The sequence below is a fragment of the Ranitomeya imitator genome, chromosome 1, assembly GCF_032444005.1.
Source record: "Ranitomeya imitator isolate aRanImi1 chromosome 1, aRanImi1.pri, whole genome shotgun sequence".
Classification (NCBI taxonomy): domain Eukaryota; kingdom Metazoa; phylum Chordata; class Amphibia; order Anura; family Dendrobatidae; genus Ranitomeya; species Ranitomeya imitator.
The window spans coordinates 302,828,984-302,852,761 of NC_091282.1; the positions used below are offsets into that span (position 1 = coordinate 302,828,984).

At 44.2% G+C, this 23,778-nt stretch overlaps 1 protein-coding gene across 5 annotated transcripts in view; it reads right to left on the reverse strand.

Moving 5' to 3' along the window:
• SPECC1L (sperm antigen with calponin homology and coiled-coil domains 1 like) overlaps positions 1-23,778 on the reverse strand; it is a 126,976-nt gene that overhangs the window by 25,092 nt on the left and 78,106 nt on the right. For all 5 annotated transcript variants that reach the window (XM_069757549.1, XM_069757524.1, XM_069757532.1 and 2 more), the window contains exons 3-9: positions 5,748-5,892; positions 3,817-5,396; positions 3,523-3,730; positions 1,353-1,426; positions 969-1,144; positions 713-879; positions 506-618 (exon numbers count right to left, since the gene is read on the reverse strand). In XM_069757549.1, coding sequence (XP_069613650.1) covers positions 506-618; positions 713-879; positions 969-1,144; positions 1,353-1,426; positions 3,523-3,730; positions 3,817-5,396; positions 5,748-5,892 — 2,463 coding nt within the window. The remainder of the gene's footprint in view (positions 1-505; positions 619-712; positions 880-968; positions 1,145-1,352; positions 1,427-3,522; positions 3,731-3,816; positions 5,397-5,747; positions 5,893-23,778) is intronic.

A 23,778-nucleotide genomic window follows, 5' to 3' on the forward strand; every position in this document is an offset into this window, starting at 1 on the left:
CCTGAACATCTTGGAGTAGGACAACATGTATAGAAAGTATCATGTGATCAAAATACAACTTGCCTAATAATTCTGCACGCAGTGTATACAGTTAACAGAGTTGTGTAGTTTCGCCACAACTGAGCACATTCGACTAAAATCAGTCTACTATGCGATATCATTAATTTTTGGTGGTATACTAAGGTATACCAGCCAGACTGAATCCAAAATGCCATTTAACCCTCCGGACACATTAGCGTGTTAGTAGGGAGCTCTCCCAGCGTACAGGCAAAATGTAGGACATTTACAAGTTACCTTCCATTTTTTCACACAATGGTACAATTAAATACTTGACCAGATTAAAAGACCTAATAAGTTTTGCCATCACACTCCGTAAGCATGGCAATCAGCCGGTAAGTAAGAATACAGGACTACAAGTGTTCTATCATGAAAGCAAAGGACAGAAAATGCAGGATGTAGACAGCACACACCCTGAAGTAATAGCAGAAAACGTTCCTTTCCTTACCTGCATGGGGGACACGGCAGCAGCAGGTGGCGTCTTCAGTGGGCTAGGACTTAGGGGTGTGCGGGGGATTGAAGCTGCTGCAGCAGCAGCAGCTGCTACTGCTGGACTGGGGGCTATCAAGAGGGGATAATATGCAAGTTACACTACACATTACTACTGATGATGGCACATTACATTTGTTTTCCCCGGTTATGCCGATAACTGTACCTTGTGAAGATGCGTTGTCAAACGATTTGATGAGAGTCTTGACCGTAGGCGTAGGCTCAGAAGAGGTGGAAGACCTACGACTAAGACCCATTCCCTGTCTTAGCGCTGCCAGGTCTCTCTCCACTGCATTCATGTAATTATACACCCGACCTCTTTCTTCTTCTTGCCTAGAGAGATTGGAACTTTTAGTACTCATACATAACTAATTGCACATTTCTTCATTTTTCCATTCCCCAACACAATTTGGTGGTCTTACTTGCGGGACGCAGCACTATCCAATTCTTTTGCAAGTTTTTCATTCTTCTCCTGTGCCTCGTGCAGCCGTCGTTTTAAATCGCCAATTTCTTCTTGTGCTTCTGACTTGATATCATTAGCAATTACAACCGCAGTTTGTAAATCAGCTTGAAACTGACGCCACTCGGCAGACTCCTCCTATTTGGCCATCAAAAGAGGAGAACTCACTTTAATAGGTCTAAGCATATTAAAATATATGTACAGCTTTCACAGTGGTGTATTGCTCTTAAATCGACACTTCTCACTATTTATTGTGAAAAAGCAGGACGAGAACAACCAGGGGACTTTCCGTTAAGATATTAATTGAAAAAAAAAGAAAAAAAAAAAAAAGAAGAAGATTCCTTACCCGCAACTTCCGATTTAATATTTTGATCTCACGCTCCATGTCATGTTTTTGATCTTGCAGCTTTTTTACTGTGTCTGTAAGATAAACGAGACTCAGTATCGAGGTGTGAGACATATATGGTGCATGAATTAAGGACACAATTCATGACATGATCCAGAACACTCATTTTAGAGGCAGTAAATGATGTTTTTGTAGTGGTTAAACCCTGAGGGTGTATGTGGAGCAGAGGTATGAAAGGAAATGAGAATAGTCACATTTAACAGCTGCACGTGAGACATGTTCCCTAGATAAAGCACAGTCTTAACACCTCCTCTGGGTAAGTGCAGCAGCCTTATTGTCTGAGACAGGAAGATAGAGGAGCTGGAGGCAACCAGCACGTACATGACAGGATGCCACCTAAAGGTTGTCTGTAACCATGTCATTAAAAAGTCACTTTACTCATGAAGGGTTGTAATTAGGACAATTAAGCCTCTAGAGTGACAGAAAAACACAAGACTTCAAAATAGTCAAAACTACTTAAAATTACTTTTGCAAACTTTTATCCTCCTTTATTTTTTACATATTTGGCTTGACAGGGCATCACTAAAAACCATATCATGCATTGTGTTTAGGTGACATTTTTGGTTCTGCAACTATATGACTTTGTTTCTCTTCTAAAGCATTACATGTGGTGTTTGGAATATTTAGAGCTCTTTTTTGTCAGTGAATAATTTCCTCTTCAGCAGTATTACTGGACTAGTAATGAATGTCTGATGTCCATCATCAATGGGTGGCTGTGCTTGTTAGGATTATTCTTGTTGTTGTTGTCTGTTTTCTATAACAATCTTAATGGAAAAACAAAAATATATTATGGCTATGTTCACAACAGATTAAAATTTGCAGTTTGCACAGCTGTGGAAAATTTCCCCCCATTCTATGAGGCTTAGCTGCATCTGGGTCAATTTACACTGCGTGATGAGCCGCATTAGGCTACTTTCACACTAGCGTTGTACGACGCACGTCGCAATGCGTCATTTTGGAGAAAAAACGCATCCTGCAAAATTGTCTGCAGGATGTGTTTTTTCTCCATAGACTAACATTAGCGACGCATTGCGACGCTTTGCCACACGTCGCAACAGTCGTGCCATGGTTGCGTCGGACCGTCGAAACCAAAAAACGTTGCATGTAACGTTTTTTGGTGCGTCGTGTCCGCTATTTCCGACCGTGCATGCGCGGCTGGAACTCCGCTCCCTCCTCCCCGCAGCTCAGAATGGGGCAGCGGATGCGTTGAAAAACTGCATCCGCTGCCCCCGTTGTGCGGCGCATTCATAGTATGTGTCGGTACATCGCAACGTCGCATTGCGACGTGCGTCGTACGACGCTAGTGTGAAAGTAGCCTTAATTGACTGCGGACCGGTGGTCGTTAATAGCCCGTTTAACAGGCTGCTCCAGTCTCAGATCATAGAGTCTTAGAGTTGGAAGGGACCTCCTGGGTCATCTGGTCCAACCCCCTGCAGGATTGACTAAACCATCGAAGACAGATGTCTGTCCAGCCTCTGAAGACTTCTATTGGAGGAGAACTCACCACCTCTTGTGGCAGCATGTTCCACTCATTGATGAGCACTAAATATGATCGGTAATAAATGCATTCAGTGCGCATAGGCTCCCATTGTTCTCGGCAGCACAGGACCTGTTTATCACAGGAAATGTGCTGCTGACAATGATGATCGTTTGTGCAAACCATATCATCACTTCACCTGACGAACAAGCATTTTTATCATTCATCGGGTGACTGGCAGCCTGTTCACACAGCAAGATTATGATGAAACTAGCATTCCTAGGAAAGCTCATTCATGATAATTGTGCTCTGCAAATTCTCCTTAATCTGCCAGGTAGGTAAATTATCCTTAATATGAATAGACTAATATTCTTATAGTTAATTTTGATAAGATTAAGTAACAAAGCTTTGCAAAGAATTTTCCATACACAACACAAACATTCCCATTTTGATGGCTCATGGAAGGATCCGGTATGGGTGAAATACTCCTAACACCAAGCCTTATTTTCTCTTAGATTCCTTAGTTTGCAAGGGGCAGAGTTGTCTCACTGCTGCTGCAATTGAATGTTGCATGCATTTGTAACATGGGTTGTGTCATATCGCCATCTGCTGGGAAAAATGCAAGACACTTACTCTCAAGATCTGAAATGATGAGGTTGTCATGCAGCTTGACAGCTCGGTGCTGCTCAACTTCATCCTCCAGTTCAAATATGCTCTCTTTCATGTCACTGCGTTCTGTCTCCTTTTCTTCCAGCTCACTCCTCACCTTATCCAGTGCCATGGTCAATTCCGACACCTGCTTTTGTGCCTCCTCACGGAATGCTCTATATTCATCTTCCAGCTATAAAGACCATTAAGAACAGAAAAATTTATCAACTGTGTGCAATTCATTGTTGAAAATAAGATATCCTTTTTATATCAATTCACCTTTTCATAGGCATCTTGCATTCGTCTGAGGTCACTCTGTAAATGTAGCAATTCCTCCTGTAGGTTCCCGGCCAGAGTTTCTGCTTTTTCTTTATCGGAGCGCACACTTTCCAGTAGATTCTGGATATGAGATGCATCTCCAGAGCTGTGTAGAGAGTACAACTCTGCCACTCGTTGCTTTTCCTGTTCCAGCTGTGTTTTGAGACGTGAACATTCGGCCTGTTCAGCATTTAGGGAAACTTTGTATTCCTCCAAAGTTGCAGCAAGTGTCTGTTTGGCATGTTGCTCGGCCTCAACAATGCGCTCCATGTGGTGGTTCCTCTCCTTAAGGGCTCTAATGACCTCCTGTGCATCTTTATTGTCCTGCTCTGCCATTTTGAGAGTATTGCTCAAATGTTGCTGAACGCCCAACAACTGCTCTCGTTCAAAACGGCCACTCTCAGCCAATTCCATATATCTCTGCTCTAGATCTAAATAACGGCTACTCTTCAGGTCCTCATCTAGAGAGTAAGACACATGGTGCTCATCAAGAAGTGCCCGAGCATATTCCAGCTGACGGCTAAACAACTCTAGCTTGTCACTCTGCTGGCAAAGGGAGTCCATTAAAATGACCTTTTCTTCTCCTAGCCTCTCATTTTCACTGTTCAGCTCTTGTGTTATCTGCTGTAGATCAGCCAGTTCTTGTAAAGTGGCTTGCAGCTCCTCAGCTGTGCTATGTTGATTCTCCTCCATTTGATGTATACGCTCAGTAAGACAAGCTACAGACACCTCACTTACATTTCCGCTACTACCTTTGCGGGAGCGCTCAGTACTAGGAAGACCTTCTGACTCAGAGGATGAAGATGGAGCATCAAGAGCATCATCACTTGAGGTGAGAGGCTGGTAAACTTCACTACACTCACTGTCCAAATTATCCATGGAGCTACTTCTCCTCTCTCCTGTCAGTGTACTCTCATCCTGGCTCAAGAGGTCCTCCATTGAGCCTGGTGTAGAGCCCTCCACGGATGAGGCTAAAGTTCCTCCACCACAATCACTGTGGCTTCCAGTAGCAATATCCATTGTTTGGTAGCCAAACAGTTTCTCTGTAACATCTAGCTGCTGACCCAATGAAAAACCTAAAGCATTTAGGCGGTCTTTTAGCATGCGGTTTTCATTTTTCAACTGCTGCAATTCTTCTCGTACCACAGCATTCTGCTCCTGCAACTGCACTAATGGGGCTTCTTCAGGACTCTTGTCAGAAAGATCTTCTCCTAATTGTGTCTTAATGTCCCTCAGCTCTGTGCGGAGGAGCAAAATCTCAGCATCTTTACTTTTGGCCAGGCTTACTAAGTCCTTTACCTTAGATTCAAGAGCAGCACGATCACTGATCTGATTGTCAGATTTCGATTTGCTCATACGAAGAACATCAGACTCTGCACGGGCTCGAGAGCGTTTAGTTGGGGCAGATGTCTCTCCTATAGTAACTCCTGAGCTCTGGGTTTTTTTACTTGCATTCAGACGTGACCGCTCACGTACTCTTTCTCGAGATGATCCTGCTTCTTTGGTCCCCGAGGAACTACTTCTTTTGGTGCTCGTGCTCCCTATACAGAGTTTAAAAAAGAGCAATGATTACATACATTGCAATATACAGGATAGATGCTAACATTGGTGTATGTCAAACTACTGGGACCTCAACTCATCTAGAGGACAGGGGTCTGGAATGCTGTGAATGAGCACATCACCACTCCATCCAGTCTCCATGTGACTGCCGGAAAAAGTCAGGCGCTGTACTCTATCTCCAGCAGTCCCATAGAGAATGTATGGAGCAGTAGTGTCCCCGAATTCCAACGGGAAATTTCAACTGTGTGACATTTTTAATGTTGGAAAAAATCCTTTAACAGTTTCTAATAACAGTCAAGAGTATATCACGGTGTTAATTGAGATAGTTCTACCTGTGTTGCTCCTTGTTTTGCTATCTGACCCACTCATTGCTGCTCCAGAACTGGGATTTGAAATGGCACTGCTTTTCTTCACCTTCACACCATTACTTGTTGGCCCGCCAGCCATTCCAGCTAGGAGGTCATCATTACTTTTAGCCTGAAGAGGAGTGAGGTAAAATAGAAACAATTAGATTTCCATTTACTGACTGTTCTGTCACGTAAGGCTATGACCACAAGACAATATAAATTTACATGTGTAAGACTGAATTGTGTACCGTCACATTTAGCGACGCTGCAGCGATCTAGACAACGATGCCGATCGCTGCAGCGTCGCTGTGTGGTCGCTGGAGAGCTGTCACACAGACAGCTCTCCAGCGACCAACGATGCCGAAGTCCCCGGGTAACCAGGGTAAACATCGGGTTACTAAGCGCAGGGCCGCGCTTTGTAACCCGATGTTTACCCTGGTTACCAGTGTAAATGTAAAAAAAACCAAACGCTACATACGGTACTTACATTCCGGTGTCTGTCGTGTCCCCCGGCGTTCTGCTTCCCTGCACTGTGTAAGCGCCGGCCGTAAAGCACAGCGGTGACGTCACCGCTATGCTCCACTTTACGACTGGCCGGCGCTGACACAGTGCAGGGAAGCAGAACGCCGGGGGACGCGACAGACACCGGAATGTATGTAATTTATTTTTTACATTTACACTGGTAACCAGGGTAAATATCGGGTTACTAAGCGCGGCCCTGCGCTTAGTAACCCGATGTTTACCCTGGTTACCAGTGAAGACATCGCTGAATCGGCGTCACACACGTCGATTCAGCAATGCTGCGGGAGATCCAGCGACGAAATAAAGTTCTGGCCTTTCTGCTCCGACCAACGATGTCACAGCAGGATCCTGATCACTGCTGCCCATTAAACTCAACGATATCGCTATTCAGGACGCTGCAACGTCACGGATCGCTATCGTTGTTAAGTGTGAAGGTACCTTAAATTCATGACTTTATAACCTTAAAAAAATAAAGTTAAAACGTGAAGAAAAAATGTCCCATAAGCCTCATCACACCATATCATGAATGTGTCATTTTAAAAATGCTATTACAAGGACTAAAGTATATTTTTTTATATTACACATACAGCACACAAAAGTCGCAGGACAATAGAAAAAGACCCCATCTCCTATGCTGGAGCCGTATATAATGTAAACTGTTCATGTTCTATGACATGCAATTACAGTGTCACAAAAGAGTGAGGAAAAAAAATCCATTTTCCTGAAGAAGCCACTGCAGAGCTAATGAGGTAGACACCCAACAATGGTTTCCATTGCTTAAAGTCATGGTAAAGCGCACGCGGGTACGCAGGCGGACAAAAATAGTAGTAGACCTTACGTCCAACCTGCAGCATCCAGATGTAACAGCATAGTGAATGGTATTTCAAGAAATCCCATCTCCACTATGCGTGCATGGACCCCTCCGGCTTCCCTGCGTAAACGGACATGCAGACCCGTCTCTCCAGACCGCACCATGTCTATTTATCTTCCGGAGACGCGCAGTCTCCGCAAGATAAATATCACCGTCCAATGTATAGGACGCGGTGATTCCACACAGTTCAATTAACACATGCGGAATCACCTGCATTCAAAAGCTGGCAGCGTTTTGGACGGAGCGGACATGTTCTGCGCCCAAAGCGCTGCCAATTACTGACCGTGGGAACATACCCTTAGATACTAATAGAACCAAAAATAATAAAATATGTACAGTAATCTGAAAAAATTGAAAAATATACAGGGAAATGACAATAGTAAGCCAAAACAACGATGGGACCACGGTGGTGTAACAGGCAAAGAGAGTAAAGATCCTCAGGCCAAGTAAACATGACAATCAGCTCAAAAGTGCAAGTGGATTGTGCTACAGAGTATATCAACATACAATAACAGAATAATTCCAAAAGTGGAGAAACACTGAAAGCACAAGGAACTCATTAAGGCTAGCAGCCATACATAAGAAAAAGTGCAAGAACAAAAGTCATTTGTATAAAGTGCATAAAGACCCGAGGAATTACCTGTAATACCGTGGAACCACCCACCCCAATGCGTGTTTCGGTGTAGTGCCTTCTTCTGGGGGTATGGCATCAGAGGAAATGATGGGCTTTTAATATATGTGAGGAGCCAATCCGGGCAGCTATGTGTGGAGGATGTGACGCTGCTCCAGAGCGGCGCATGTGCAGTCGACCACTCCCAAGCCTGCACATCACCGAGAGCGTCATCGGATAGGAGAACCAGAGTCACTAAGCCACGCCCACAGGGGTCACGTGGACAGAGCCATGGATGCGAGCCCAAGCAAAGCCGATATAAGACGTCGTCGGTGATGCCCAGCAACGGGGCGCAGACGTGCATGCGCACAGAGCAAATGCATACTTGCTAGACAAAAAGTAAGGATATGACAGCGACTGAATTTTCTTTTGACTCACAATTTTTTCTTGTTTAATGGATCCTTCTACCTACAGCTCCAAGGGACAGCCATGGGTGCTGCGTGCGCACCTTCATACGCAAATCTGTTCCTGGGGCTGTGGGAGTGGGATCTACGCTCGTCGGATTGGGGCTCGTCGATGGAGCGAGTCATATCATGGGCCCGCTACATCGACATTTTCCTGATCTGGCGGGGCACACCTTTTGAGTTGCAGTCTTTTTCATGAGCTGAATGATAATCAGCTTAACCCCTTAACCCCCAAGGGTGGTTTGCATGTTAATGACCGGGCCAATTCTTACAATTCTGACCACTGTCACTTTATGAGGTTATAACTCTGGAACGCTTGCATGGATCCCAGTGAGTCTCGTGACATATTGCACTTCATGTTAGTGGTAAAATTACCTTGACACTACTTGCGTTTATTTATGAAAAACATGGAAATTTGGCGAAAATTTTCCAACTTTGAATTTTCATGCCCTAAATCACAGAGATATGTCACACAAAATAATTAATAAGTAACATTTCCAACATGTCTACTTTACATCAGCACAATTTTGGAACCAAATTTTTTTTTTGTTAGGGAGTTATAAGGGTTAAAAGTTGACCAGCGATTTCTCATTTTTACAACACCATTTTTTTTTTTAGGGACGACATCACATTTGAAGTCGCTTTGTGGGGTCTATATGATAGAAAATAACCAAGTGTGACACCATTCTAAAAACTGCACCCCTTGCAGCGTCCAAACTCCGTTCCTCGCTAGCGCAGATCGGGTATCTGCGCTAGCGGGATCGCCAAACGCGATCCTTATCGGGATATTGCGTTAGCGCAATCCGCTAGCGAATGCGCTAAACGGATTGCCCTAACGCAATGTGAACCTAGCCTTACACGCTGCAAATACGGCAGCCATGGGCATAGAGATCTGAGGTTGGCATCTGACCCTATACTTTACATTGAGCTTCTCCCTTTTCTAAATATTTTCTCACGCTCAAATTCATATACGGTTATGCCAGCAGGGTGCGCAGCACCGCAAGTCTAGGTAGCTACTTTCCACTGCTTCCCATTCATTCACAAGTTTTTACAGGCAGGGGCAGCTGCATTAGCAGAGCTCCTGCTTGTAAAATTATTTAACCCCTTCAGATGGATTTACAGCGTGGGACATGACTAACGGCGGAAAGGTATGGGATATTGTTTTTTTATTTTTCCTTTTTTACAGAACGAGGGTCATTATTTGGATTCAGAGTATAATAAACTATTACAACACCATGTGTATTTATTTCAATAAAATACTTTTTTCCTAATGTGTGTGTGTGTTTTATTAACCATTTACTACTATTGGATTAATAATGGATAGGTGTCTTATTGACACCTCTCCATCATTAACCAGGCTTAATGTCACCTTACAATAGCAATGTGGCATTAACCCTTTATTACCCCATATTCCACCGCTACTCGGGTGTGGGAAGAGAGCGGCTAAGTGCCAGAATAGGCGCATCTTACAGATGTGCCTCTTCTGGGGTGGCTGGGGGCAGATGTTTTTAGCCAGGGGTGGGCCATAACCATGGACCCTCTCCAGGCTATTAATATCTGCCCTCAGTCACTGGCTTTCCCACTCTGGCAGAGAAAATTGCGCGGGAGCCCACGCCAGTTTTTTCCGCGATTTAACCCTTTATTTTAACAGCTAGAGCCACCAAATTTTGCACACACTCTCTACTAACATTAGTAGTGAGGAATATGCAAAAATAAAGGGATATGAAAAGGTTTACTGTATGTAAACCATGTCTCATATCCTGTCGGGTTAGATAAGGAGATAGCAAAAGAAGGCAATTGAATTACCGGCTTTTCTGCTATCTAGCGCTGTATGAAATATAGATAGATAGATAGGACAGACAGATAGATATATCTCCCTATACTATGTGTAGACATTTACCGTATATACTCGAGTATAAGCCGAGATTTTCAGCCCATTTTTTTGGGCTGAAAGTCCCCCTCTCGGCTTATACTCGAGTCATATACCGGGAGGTCAGCAGGGGAGGGGGAGCGGGGGCTGTGTAGTCATACTTACCTGCTGCGGCGCGGTCCCTGCAGTCCCTGGCTTCCCCGGCGCTGCAGATTATTCCTGTACTGAGTGGTCACATTCCACCGCTCATTACAGAAATGAATAGATGGCTCCACCTCCCATAGGGGAGGAGCCGCATATTCATTGCTGTAAATGATCGGTAACTGTGACCGCTCAATTACAGGAAGAAGCTGCAGCGCCGGGGAAGCCGGGACTGCAGGAACCGCGCCAGAAGCAGGTAAGTATACGGGGAGCGCTGCGCTATATTTACCTGCTCCTCGCTCCGGTGCGGCTCCGTCTCCAGCGTCCTCTAGCAGTGACACTCAGGTTAGAGGGCGCGGTGATGTAGTCAGTGCGCGTCCTCTGCTGAGCTTCAGTGCTGGAGACGGAGCCGCACGAGGAGCAGGTAAATATTGAAAGCGCCGGCGTCCTGAGCAAGAGAGGGGAGTATGTGATTTTTTTTCTTTTATTGCAGCACCAGCAGCATTCTATATGGCACAGCTTGATAAGGAGCATCTATGGGGCCATAATCAACGGTGCAGAGCAATATATATGGGGCACAGCTTTATAAGGAGCATCTATGGGGCCATAATGAACGGTGCAGAGCATATTTGGCACAGCTTTATAAGGAGCATCTATGGGGCCATAATGAATGGTGCAGGGCATTCTATATGGCACAGCTTTCTATGGAGCATCTATGGGGCCATAATGAACGGTATAGAGCATTCCATATGGCACAGCTTTCTATGGAGCATCTATGGGGCCATAATGAACGGTATAGAGCATTCCATATGGCACAGCTTTATGTGGAGCATCTATGGGGCCATAATGAATGGTGCAGAGCATTCTATATGGCACAGCTTTCTATGGAGCATCTATGGGGCCATAATGAACGGTATAGAGCATTCCATATGGCACAGCTTTATAAAGAGCATCTATGGGGCCATAATGAACGGTGCAGAGCATTCTATATGGCACAGCTTTCTATGGAGCATCTATGGGGCCATAATGAACGGTATAGAGCATTCCATATGGCACAGCTTTATGTGGAGCATCTATGGGGCCATAATGAATGGTGCAGAGCATTCTATATGGCACAGCTTTATAAGGAGCATCTATGGGGCCATAATGAACGGTGCAGAGCAATATATATATATGGCACAGCTTTATGTGGAGCATCTATGGGGCCATAATGAACGGTGCAGAGCATTGTATATAGCACAGTTGTATATGGAGCATCTATGGGGCAATAATGAACGGTATGGAGCATCTATTTTTATTTTTGAAATTCACCAGTAGCTGCTGCATTTCCCACCCTAGGCTTATACTCGAGTCAATAAGTTTTCCCAGTTATTCGTGGCAAAATTAGGGGGGTCGGCTTATACTCGGGTCAACTTATACTCGAGTATATACGGTATTTGATCTATTCTATTCTAACCTGTCAGTGTGATTTTACTGTACACCGCACTGAATTGCCGGCTTTTCTCTAGAACACCGCAAGTCACACTGATGGTCCGTGTGTAATCCGTATTTTTCTCGCCCCCATAGACTTTCATTGGCGGATTTTTTGCGCAATACGCTGACAAACGCAGCATACTGCGATTTTCTACGCCCGTAAAATACATCTGAGAAATATACTGCAGCTAGGAGCTGCCCCATAGAGAATCATTGGTCCGTGTGCAATGCGTTGTTTCTGCGCCTCTCATATGCAAGTAAAACTCTCTAGTGCGACGCTGGCCTTACTCTGCAGTCACCAACAAAATGGCTGCTCACTGGGTTCCTGAATATCATCCCCTCTTATCCCTTAGAACACACCCAGGAGGGGAGGAGAGGCGACATCACACCCATGTCAGCAGACCCCGCCCATAATTACTGCAGTGCAGTAATGTGAGCTAGTTGTACACTAGGTTTTTGTCAAATTTCATAAGCTGCTCCCCCTAGTGTTTAAAAGTGGAAATGCCAAGCCTTTCAAAATTATTTTTCATGTTTTACTAAATTATAAACAAATGATAATATTTTTAAAGAAAATTTAAACACTCATTCTTTACATTTTTTCAATCGCTGGAATTTTTTTTTTTTTATGGCACCTTCCCTTTAAATAAAAATCTATTGAAACTAAAAAAAACACAGAACATTTAACTTTTTTTCCCAAAAAAATTACTTCAGATCCAATTTGTTTTATTTTACCAAGGGTATAACGGGAGAAATTGGACCCCAAACGTTATTGTACAATTTGTCCTGAGTACGCAGATGCCCCATATGTGGGGGTAAACCACTGTTTGGGCGCATGGCAGAGCTCGGAAGGGAAGGAGCGCCATTTGACTTTCCAATGCAAAACTGGCTGGAATTGAGATAGGACGCAATGTCACGTTTGGAGAGCCCCTGATGTGCCTAAACAGTGGAAACCCCCCACAAGTGACACCATTTTGGAAAGTAGACCCCCTAAAGAACTTATCTAGATGTGTGGTGAGCACTTTGACCCACCAAGTGTTTCACTACAGTTTATAACGCTGAGCAGTGAAAATAAAAAAATCCTTTTTTTTTCCCCAGAAAACTGACTTTAGCCAACAGTTTTGTATTTTCCCAAGGGAACAGGAGAAATTGGACCCCAAAGTGGTTGTACAATTTGTCCCGAGTACGCTGTTACCCCATATGTTGGGGTAAACCCGTTTGGGTGTACGGGAGAGCTCGGAAGGGACGGAGCACTGTTTTACTTTTTCAACGCAGAATTGGCTGGAATTGAGATAGGAAGCCATGTAGCATTTGGAGAGCCCCTGATGTGCCTAAACAGTGGAAACCCCCCAATTCTAATACTCTGTAGCACAATGCACTTGCACTTTTGAGCTGACTGACATGTTTACTTGGCCTGAGGATCTTTACTCACTTTGCCTGTTACACCACCGTGGTCCCATCGTTGTGTTGGCTTACTATTGTCATTTCCCTGTATAATTTTCAATATTTTCAGATTACCGTACATGTTTTATTGTGATTTCAATAAAGTTTTTTATTTTTAGTATTTTTAGTTCTACTAGTGCTTCTTCTCTGGTATGATTTTCATTGTCTTTCACTGAACCTCCCTATACATCCTTGCACCCCCTCCATGTTGTTTCACTGATTTGTATCATAAATTCTGGGTGTTGGCTTGGTATATAGGTTATTATATTCTTAGACACTGTTTAGCAAGACAAAAAAATCTTGATAAAAAGTGCATGTCTTATAGTGTGGAGGCAGCTTTCTATGATCAAGGCAAACAATGATACAGTGTCCTTCCTGTTCACTAAGTACTCTCTCCTTCAGCCCAACACTGATCAATCTGATTGGTGCAAAAGGGAAAAAAAACACTAGGACCTGCACAGCTCTAAGGGTATATGCACACGTTGCGGATTTGCCTGTGGAATTTTCTGCGCAGATTTTGCATCTCTTGGCACAAAACGCAATTAAAAATTCACGTTTTTTTTATGCGGATTTTCATGCGTTTTTTCATGCGGATTTGTATATGTTTTTGAAAGCTAAATAAAGTTATATTGTTTAACACAAAAAAAAACTGTGATGTAATTTCCTCGTCCAACAACTCTTCTTTTACATACTCCATTGAAGAATAATGTTTACACACACACAGATAGATAGATTAGATATATCTCTAGATAGATAGATAAATACCAAGCCCGATGTTTAATAAAAAACATCATAAAATGGTACATAAAGAGTTAAAAATCGACAGACACGCACACTATCTGCGTTAGGCCGGGGTCACACTTGTGAGAAACTCGCACCTCAGTACTCGGCACTACCGCCAGCACTCGGACCGGAGAGTTCAGCTGCATAGAAATACATGCACCCGCACACTCCGGTCCCGATTGCCGGCGTCAGTGCCGGGTATTGAGGTGAGAGACTCGTGCAAGTTTCTCGCAAGTGTGATCCCGGCCTTGAAAGCAATATCCGTTTAATTTATATAACAAAAAAATTTGAAAAAAAAAATGGTGTGGGCTCCCGTGCAATTTTCTGTGCCAGAGAGGGAAAGCCAGCTACTGGGAGCCGGTGTTTATAGCCTAGGAAGTGGTTAATACCTAGAGATCTTCCCACGCTATGAATATCAGCCCGCAGCTGTATAGTTAGCCTTTACTGGCTGTTAGGCTGGTTTCACACTTGCGTTTTTATCTGCAGCGTTTGTACCGCAAAAAAGCATGCATTTTTTTCGCTATGTTTAACATTAAAAACGCATGCATTTTTTTTTATACGCGTTTGGTCGCGTTTTTGAACGCATGCGTTTTTTTGCTGCATGCGTTCTTTTGCAGAAATGCAACCTGTAGTAATTTTCAGAGGCTTTTTTTGACGCAAAAAAACCCGCATGCGTATGCGTTTTTTTTTGCGGCAAAAAATGCATTGGAGTCAATGGAAACGCATGCGTTTTTAAGCACATGCGTTTGGTTGCATTAAAAACGCATGCGTTTTTATAGAAAAAAAAAAACAGAAAACACACTGATATGCCATCCCCCACCATAAAGGTGATAAAGGGATCCTAACCCTAACGGGATCCTAACCCTAAAGGGATCCTAACCCTACCCCTAGGGATCCTAACCCTACCCCTAAGGGTTAGGGTTAGGATCCCTTTAGGGTTAGGATCCCTAGGGTTAGGATCCCTTTAGGGTTAGGATCCCTACCCCTAACCCTAGCTATTTCTGTTTATAGTGGGATTTTTACTTGATTTTGACGATTGGCAGCTGTCACACACACTTCTCATCATGCGTTTAAAAAACGCAAAGGCATGAAAAAGGGCATGTAAACGCGTCAAAACGCCGCGTTTTTTTCACCACATCCAAAAACGCATGCGTCTAAAAAACGCAGCGTTTGCACGCGTTTACATGCGTTTTTCCACCATGCGTTTTTGTTTTTTTTAAAAACGCATGCGTTTTAAAACGTCTGGTACCCCTATAATTAACAGCCAGAAAAGGCTATGCAGACAGCTGCGGGCTGATATTAATAGCCTAGGAAGGGGCCATGGAAATTGCTCCCTCCCCCCCCCCCCCAGGCTACACACACCAGCTCACAGCTGCCCCAGAAATGGTGCATCAGGAGATGTGACCGCTCTATAAGCCTCCCGTGATGCACTGACAGGAGGTAATGGCTCCTGCAGTGCATCACTGAAGAGGTTACCTGAGTTCAGGCTCTCGCTTTACGGCAACACTGCGTGAGAATTTTCCCACGCTAGCGTTGCCGGGGACAGCATGAACTCAGATGACCTCTCTGCTGGCGGCGGTGGGATACACCGCGGTGGATTACCTCTGCTCAGTGCATGCCGGAGGGCCTTGTAGAACAGTGACTTCTCCCGAAGTCACTGTTCTACACGGGAGATCGTCATGGGACACTCGTTATTAAATGGACTACGGCGGAAAGGTAAGTATAGGTTGGTTTATTATTTTATTTTTGTTACAGGAGAATGAGGGCCGTCAGGCACTAGTTGATTGGTGAGTATGTACTGCATGCTGTATGTTTTTTTTTTTTTTTTTATATTGAACACAGGCATTGTCTGATGGGACTACTGTCCCATCATTGGCAACGCTGTCACTGTCATGTCACAGCATTCATAGCCGGATGGGAGCAGCAGAACCATCAGACGATGCCTGCCTACACAGACCCAGAACACACACACACACACAAGTAGACAGACACACACAGTCTCCGCACACACAATCTTCCTCCTCCCGGTCTGTGTTTTTCGCACGCAACTCCACAGCAAAATCGCAGATCTTTTTAGACCGCGGTTTTGCTGCGGATTTGACAATCAATGGGTGCAGAAACGCTGCAGATCCGCAAAAAGAATTGACATGCATGTGCACACTAATTCTCAATTTACTAATGACTAACATTGGTTGTGCACTACACTGCAGATTTGATGCAATTCCGTTCGTCCAAAAACGCTGAGGTAATGCATCAAAATCCCCAACGTGTGCACATAAAGCTGCATGGATGTTGCATATTCTGAGTAGCCAAAGGATCTTTCAGGTAATGCAATTAGTCACATGCCTAGAAGGAAATTTAAAATGTGGTAACTAATACAGATTGTTTGTACGTAGCAGAGCTCTTAAAAATTTAGGCTATGAACAAAAATTGCGGAATGCATTCTAAATGATGGGATCTGCAACGTGTGCACACAGCCTAAAGATCCCTAATCAAGATTATTAAGCGATACGTAACTTTTAAACTTAACTTTTAATCATTTTAAAAGGACACACACTTTTAAGGTGGCTTAGTGACAAAAGTGCAAGAGCGTGTACAGCCTGTGTATCCCTTAAGGGCAAGGATTTACCTCCCAAAATACAACTCTCTTCACTTAAAGTTATTAAGCCACTACTGGGTACAAGTACAAATACACATCAATAGATCTCTTCATCTATAATTATTTTAATGGAGATTGGAGTCCACAGATTGGGTCACCTTTTAAAACAACGCACAGAAATATGGCGGATTCCTATTTTACTATTTGTGGTCAGAAAATCCACAGAAGATCACTTGATGACTTAGTGACTTTAGAGACATGTGAATGATTTTATCACTTGGGGATCATACAATCAGATCCACAGTAGAATCTCAACTTATAGTCAGACCACAATTATTAGTAAAGGATCACACAGGGGATCGCAGGGAGAGGCCACAGGGTGGCGCTCATAGCAATCTGCCATCAACTGCCATCAATCTGCCATCAACAACCAGAGGTCTTCAGGAGACCTCTGGTTGTCATGCCAATGCATAGATGACCCCCGATCATGTGACAGGGGTCACCGATGCGCGCATTTCCGGCCGGATGCGCTGGTTAAATGCCGCTGTCAGAGTTTGACAGCGGCATTTAACTAGTCAACAGGAGCGAGTGATTCAGCCTGCGCCTAATTGCGGGCACATGTCAGCTGGGCGGGGGACTTGGCCAGTGTTGCAGGCCAAACATACACGGCCAGAGTTTGATATATGTGCTGTAATTGATATTTTCACTTAGAGGTTCGCTTATAAAGCCCACCAATAATCTGTTATCCACATGCTGCGAGATCGTAAAAACATTTACACACATGGACAAAATTGTTGGCACCCTTCTGTTAAAAGGATGAATAACTCATAATGGTCAGTGAAATAGCATAAAAATGACAATTTTCAATTTAAATTTACTGAATAACTCCTCCTGAAAATCAGATATTGCTTCTAAATTGTGGTTCATTAGAAAATAAAATAAAAATTGCGTGGAAAAAATTGAAACCTTAAATTAATATTTTGTTGCAAACAAAGAATTTCTGTAACTCTCAATAAGACGTCCTGTCCACTTCTCGAGAGCAATCTGATCCAACTGTATGAAGGGTGCATGTTTCAGATCCTTCTATGTATCACAGTAGATAAAAGGTTCTATTCTCTGTAGGCCGCATTTTTACATCTGTGAACATAGAGTCAATGGGACTTGCCAAAAAGCTCCAGTTTTTTCTCATCTGTCCTAAGGACATTCTCCTGGAAGCTTTGTGGCTTGTCAATATGCATTATGGCAAATTCCACAGATGAACCTTGAAAGTGAAGCTTACCGCTAATTTCTTTGGAAGTTCTTCTCGGCTGTATGGTTACCCCTTTTGTGTTAGCAGTCTTTTCAATTTGTAATCAATTTCCTCTTGCGACAACATACACAAAAGTTTGCTACAGTCCATAGACTTTCTGAATAATATGTGCAACTGAAGTAATAGGAACATCAAGATGTTTGGAGACAGTTGTGCAGCCTTTACCGTTAACATGTTTGTCTATAATTTTCTTTCTAATCTCCTGAGAGAACCCTCTCCTTTAGCCTTCTATGGTCCATGTTCAGTGTGGTTCTCACCACAATACCAAACAGCACAGTGACAACTTTTCACCCTCTAAATAGGCAGACTGACTGACGACACACTTGTAGAAACCGCTGAAGCCTTACAGGACACACATTAGTTTAACCTGTCCCTATGGTCAATTTATTTTCAATCTTTTTTTATTGGTACCAAAAAGCAGAGGCTTCACTCTACCCTCCTTTGGACAAATCAGACATTTGGAAAAAGTTGGCCACCCCCGACAAAGGAAACTCTTTCCGAAAAACCACGTCGGGGTGCACACTATAGAGACCAGGCGGACCTTAACCCCTTCATGACCCAGCCTATTTTGACCTTAAAGACCTTGCCGTTTTTTGCAATTCTGACCAGTGTCCCTTCATGAGGTAATAACTCAGGAACGCTTCAATGGATCCTAGCGGTTCTGAGATTGTTTTTTCGTGACATATTGGGCTTCATGTTAGTGGTAAATTTAGGTCAATAAATTCTGTGTTTATTTGTGATAAAAACGGAAATTTGGCGAAAATTTTGAAAATTTCGCAATTTTCACATTTTGAATTTTTATTCTGTTAAACCAGAGAGTTATGTGACACAAAATAGTTAATAAATAACATTTCCCACACGTCTACTTTACATCAGCACAATTTTGGAAACAAAATTTTTTTTTGCTAGGAAGTTATAAGGGTTAAAATTTGACCAGCGATTTCTCATTTTTACAACGAAATTTACAAAACCATTTTTTTTAGGGACCACCTCACATTTGAAGTCAGTTTGAGGGGTCTATATGGCTGAAAATACCCAAAAGTGACACCATTCTAAAAACTGCACCCCTCAAGGTGCACAAAACCACATTCAAGAAGTTTATTAACCCTTCAGGTGCTTCACAGCAGCAGAAGCAACATGGAAGGAAAAAATGAACATTTAACTTTTTAGTCACAAAAATGATTTTTCAGCAACAATTTTTTTATTTTCCCAATGGTAAAAGGAGAAACTGAACCACGTACGTTGTTGTCCAATTTGTCCTGAGTACGCTGATACCTCATATGTGGGGGTAAACCACTGTTTGGGCGCACGGCAGGGCTTGGAAGGGAAGGAGCGCCATTTGACTTTTTGAATGAAAAATTGGCTGCACTCTTTAGCGGACACCATGTCACATTTGGAGAGCCCCCGTGTGCCTAAAAATTGGAGCTCCCCCACAAGTGACCCCATTTTGGAAACTAGACGCCCCAAGGAACTTATCTAGATGCATAGTGAGCCCTTTAAACCCCCAGGTGCTTCACAAATTGATCCGTAAAAATGAAAAAGTACTTTTTTTTCACAAAAAAATTCTTTTAGCCTCAATTTTTTCATTTTCACATGGACAACAGGATAAAATGGATCCTAAAATTTGTTTGGCAATTTCTCCTGAGTACACCGATACTTCACATGTGGGGGTAAACCACTGTTTGGGCACATGGTAAGGCTCGGAAGGGAAGGAGCGCCATTTGACTTTTTGAATGAAAAATTATCTCCATCGATAGCGGACACCATGTCGCGTTTGGAGAGACCCTGTGTGCTTAAACATTGGAGCTCCCCCACAAGTGACCCCATTTTGGAAACTGGACCCCCCAAGGAACTTATCTAGATGCCTAGTGAGCACTTTAAACCCTCAGGTGCTTCACAAATTGATCCGTAAAAATGAAAAAGTACTTTTTTTTCACAAAAAATTTATTTTCGCCTCAATTTTTTCATTTTCACATGGGCAATAGGATAAAATGGATCCTAAAATTTGTTGAGCAATTTCTCCCGAGTACGCAGATACCTCATATGTGGGGGTAAACCACTGTTTGGGCACACGGCAGGGCTCGGAAGGGAAGGCGCGCCTTTTAACTTTTTGAATGGAAAATTAGCTCCAATTGTTAGCGGACACCATGTCGCATTTGGAGAGCCCCTGTGTGCCTATGCAATGGAGCTCCCCCACAAGTGACCCCATTTTGGAAACTAGACCCCCCAAGGAACTTATCTAGATGCATACTGAGCACTTTAAACCCCCAGGTGCTTCACAGAAGTTTATAATGCAGAGCCATGAAAATAAAAAATAATTTTTCTTTTCTCAAAAATGATTTTTTAGCCTGGAATTTCCTATTTTGCCAATGGTAATAGGAGAAATTGGACCACAAATGTTGTTGTCCAGTTTGTCCTGAGTATGCAGATACCCCATATGTGGGGGTAAACCACTGTTTGGGCGCACGGCAGGGCTCAGAAGGGAAGGCACGCCATTTGGCTTTTTAAATGGAAAATGATCTCCAATCATTAGCGGACACCATGTCGCGTTTGGAGAGCCCCTGTGTGCCTAAACATTGGAGATCCCCCACAAATTACCCCATTTTGGAAACTAGACCCCCAAAGGAACTAATCTAGATGTGTAGTGAGCACTTTGAACCCTCAAGTGCTTCACAGAAGTTTATAACGCAGAGCCATGAAAATAAAAAAAAAAAATTATTTTCTCAAAAATGAATTTTAGCCCGCAATTTTTTATTTTCCCAAGGGTAACAGGAGAAATTTGACCCCAAAAGTTGTTGTCCAGTTTCTCCTGAGTACGCTGATACCCCATATGTGGGGGTAAACCACTGTTTAGGCACATGCTGGGGCTCGGAAGTGAAGTAGTGACGTTTTGAAATGCAGACTTTGATGGAATGCTCTGCGGGCGTCACGTTGCGTTTGCAGAGCCCCTGATGTGGCTAAACAGTAGAAACCCCCCACAAGTGACCCCATTTTGGAAACTAGACCCCGAAAGGAACTTATCTAGATGTGAGGTGAGCACTTTGAACCCCCAAGTGCTTCACAGAAGTTCATAACACAGAGCAGTGAAAATAATAAATACGTTTTCTTTCCTCAAAAATAATTTTTTAGCCCAGAATTTTTTATTTTCCCAAGGGTTACAGGAGAAATTGGACCACAAAAGTTGTTGTCCAGTTTCTCCTGAGTACGCTGATACCCCATGTGTGGGGGTAAACCACTGTTTGGGCACACGTGGGGGCTCAGAAGGGAAGTAGTGACTTTTGAAATGCAGACTTTGATGGAATGGTCTGCGGGCGTCACATTGCGTTTGCAGAGCCCCTGGTGTGCCTAAACAGTAGAAACCCCCCACAAGTGACCCCATTTTGGAAACTAGACCCCCAAAGGAACTTATCTAGATGTGTGGTGAGCACTTTCAACCCCCAAGTGCTTTACAGAAGTTTATAACGCAGAGCCGTGAAAATAATAAATACGTTTTCTTTCCTCAAAAATAATTTTTTAGCCCAGAATTTTTTATTTTCCCAAGGGTTACAGGAGAAATTGGACCACAAAAGTTGTTGTCCAGTTTCTCCTGAGTACGCTGATGCCCCATGTGTGGGGGTAAACCACTGTTTGGGCACACGTGGGGGCTCAGAAGGGAAGTAGTGACTTTTGAAATGCAGACTTTGATGGAATGGTCTGCGGGCGTCACGTTGCGTTTGCAGAGCCCCTGGTGTGCCTAAACAGTAGAAACCCCCCACAAGTGACCCCATTTTGGAAACTAGACCCCCCAAGGAACTTATCTAGATATGTGGTGAGCACTTTGAACCCCCAAGTGCTTCACAGACGTTTACAACGCAGAGCCGTGAAAATAAAAAATCATTTTTCTTTCCTCAAAAATGATGTTTTAGCAAGCAATTTTTTATTTTCTCAAGGGTAACAGGAGAAATTGGACCCCAGTAATTGTTGCGCAGTTTGTCCTGAGTATGCTGGTACCCCATATGTGGGGGTAAACCACTGTTTGGGCACACGTCGGGGTTCGGAAGTGAGGGAGCACCATTTGAATTTTTGAATACAAGATTGGCTGGAATCAATGGTGGCGCCATGTTGCGTTTGGAGACCCCCTGAAGTGCCTAAACAGTGGAAACCCCTCAATTCTACCTCCAACACACCCCTAACCCTTATCCCAACTGTAGCCGTAACCCTAATCACAACCCTAACCCCAACACTCCCCTAACCACAACCCTAACCCCAACACACCCCTAACCCTAACCACAACCCTAATTCCAACCCAACTCTAAGGCTATGTGCCAACGTTGCGGATTCGTATGAGATTTTTCAGCATCATTTTTGAAAAATCCGCGGGTAAAAGGCACTGCGTTTTACCTGTGGATTTACCGTGGATTTCCAGTGTTTTTTGTGCGGATTTCACCTGTGGATTCCTATTGAGGAACAGGTGTAAAACGCTGCGGAATCCGCACAAAGAATTGGCATGCTGCGGAAAATACAACGCAGCGTTCCCGCGCGGTATTTTCTGCACCATGGGCACAGCGGATTTGGTTTTCCATATGTTTACATGGTACTGTAAACCCGATGGAACACTGCTGCGAATCCGCAGCGGCCAATCCGCACCGTGTGCACATAGCCTAATTCTAAAGGTATGTGCACACGCTGCGGAAAACGCTGCGGATCCGCAGCAGTTTCCCATGAGTGTACAGTTCAATGTGAACCTATGGGAACCAAAAATCGCTGTACACATGCTGCGGAAAAACTGCACGGAAACGCAGCGGTTTACATTCCGCAGCATGTCACTTCTTTCTGCGGATTCCGCAGCGGTTTTAGAACTGCTCCAATAGAAAATCGCAGTTGTAAAACCGCAGTGAAATGCGCAGAAAAACCGCGGTAAATCCACGATAAATCGGCAGCGGTTTAGCACTGTGGATTTTTCAAATCCGCTGCGGAAAAATCCGCATAGGACCAGAATACGTGTGCACATACCGAAACCCTAACCCTAGCCCTAACCCTACCCCTAACCCTAACCCTAGCCCTAACCCTACCCCTAACCCTAACCCTACCCCTAGTTCTTACCCCAACCTTAGTGAAAAAAAAAAAAATTCTTTATTTTTTTTTATTGTCCCTATCTATGGGGGTGACAAAGGGGGGGGTCATTTACTATATTTTTTATTTTGATCACTGAGATATATCCTATCTCAGTGATCAAAATTCACTCTGGAACGAATCTGCCGGCCGGCCGATTCGGCGGGCGCACTGCACATGCGCCCGCCATTTTGGAAGATGGCGGCGCCCAGGAAAGAAGACGGACGGACCTCGGGCGGCCAGGTAAGTATAAGGGGGGGGGAGATCAGGGCACGGGGGGGGCGTCGGAGCACGGGGGGGTGGATCGGATCATGGGGGGGGGTGGATCGGAACACGGGAGGGAGGATTGGAGCACGGGGAAGGATTGGAGCACGGGGTGAGGGATCGCTGTGCGGGGGGGGGGGTGGATCGGAGCACGGGGGGGTCGCTGTGTGCGGGGGGGGATCGGAGTGCGGGGGGGTTTGATTGCAGCACAGGGGGTGTGATTGGTGCACGGGGAAGCGGACAGGAGGACGGGGGAGCGGAGCACAGGACTGAGGGGAGCGGACCACAGATCGGGGGGCTGGGGGGGCGATCGGAGGGGTGGGGTGGGTGCACATAAGTGTTTCCAGCCATGGCCGATGATATTGCAGCATCAGCCATGGCTGGATTGTAATATTTCACCAGTTTTTTAGGTGAAATATTACAAATCGCTCTGATTGGCAGTTTCACTTTCAACAGCCAATCAGAGCGATCGTAGCCACGAGGGGGTGAAGCCACCCCCCCTGGGCTAAACTACCACTCCCCCTGTCCCTGCAGATCGGGTGAAATGGGAGTTAACCCTTTCACCCGGCCTGCAGGGAC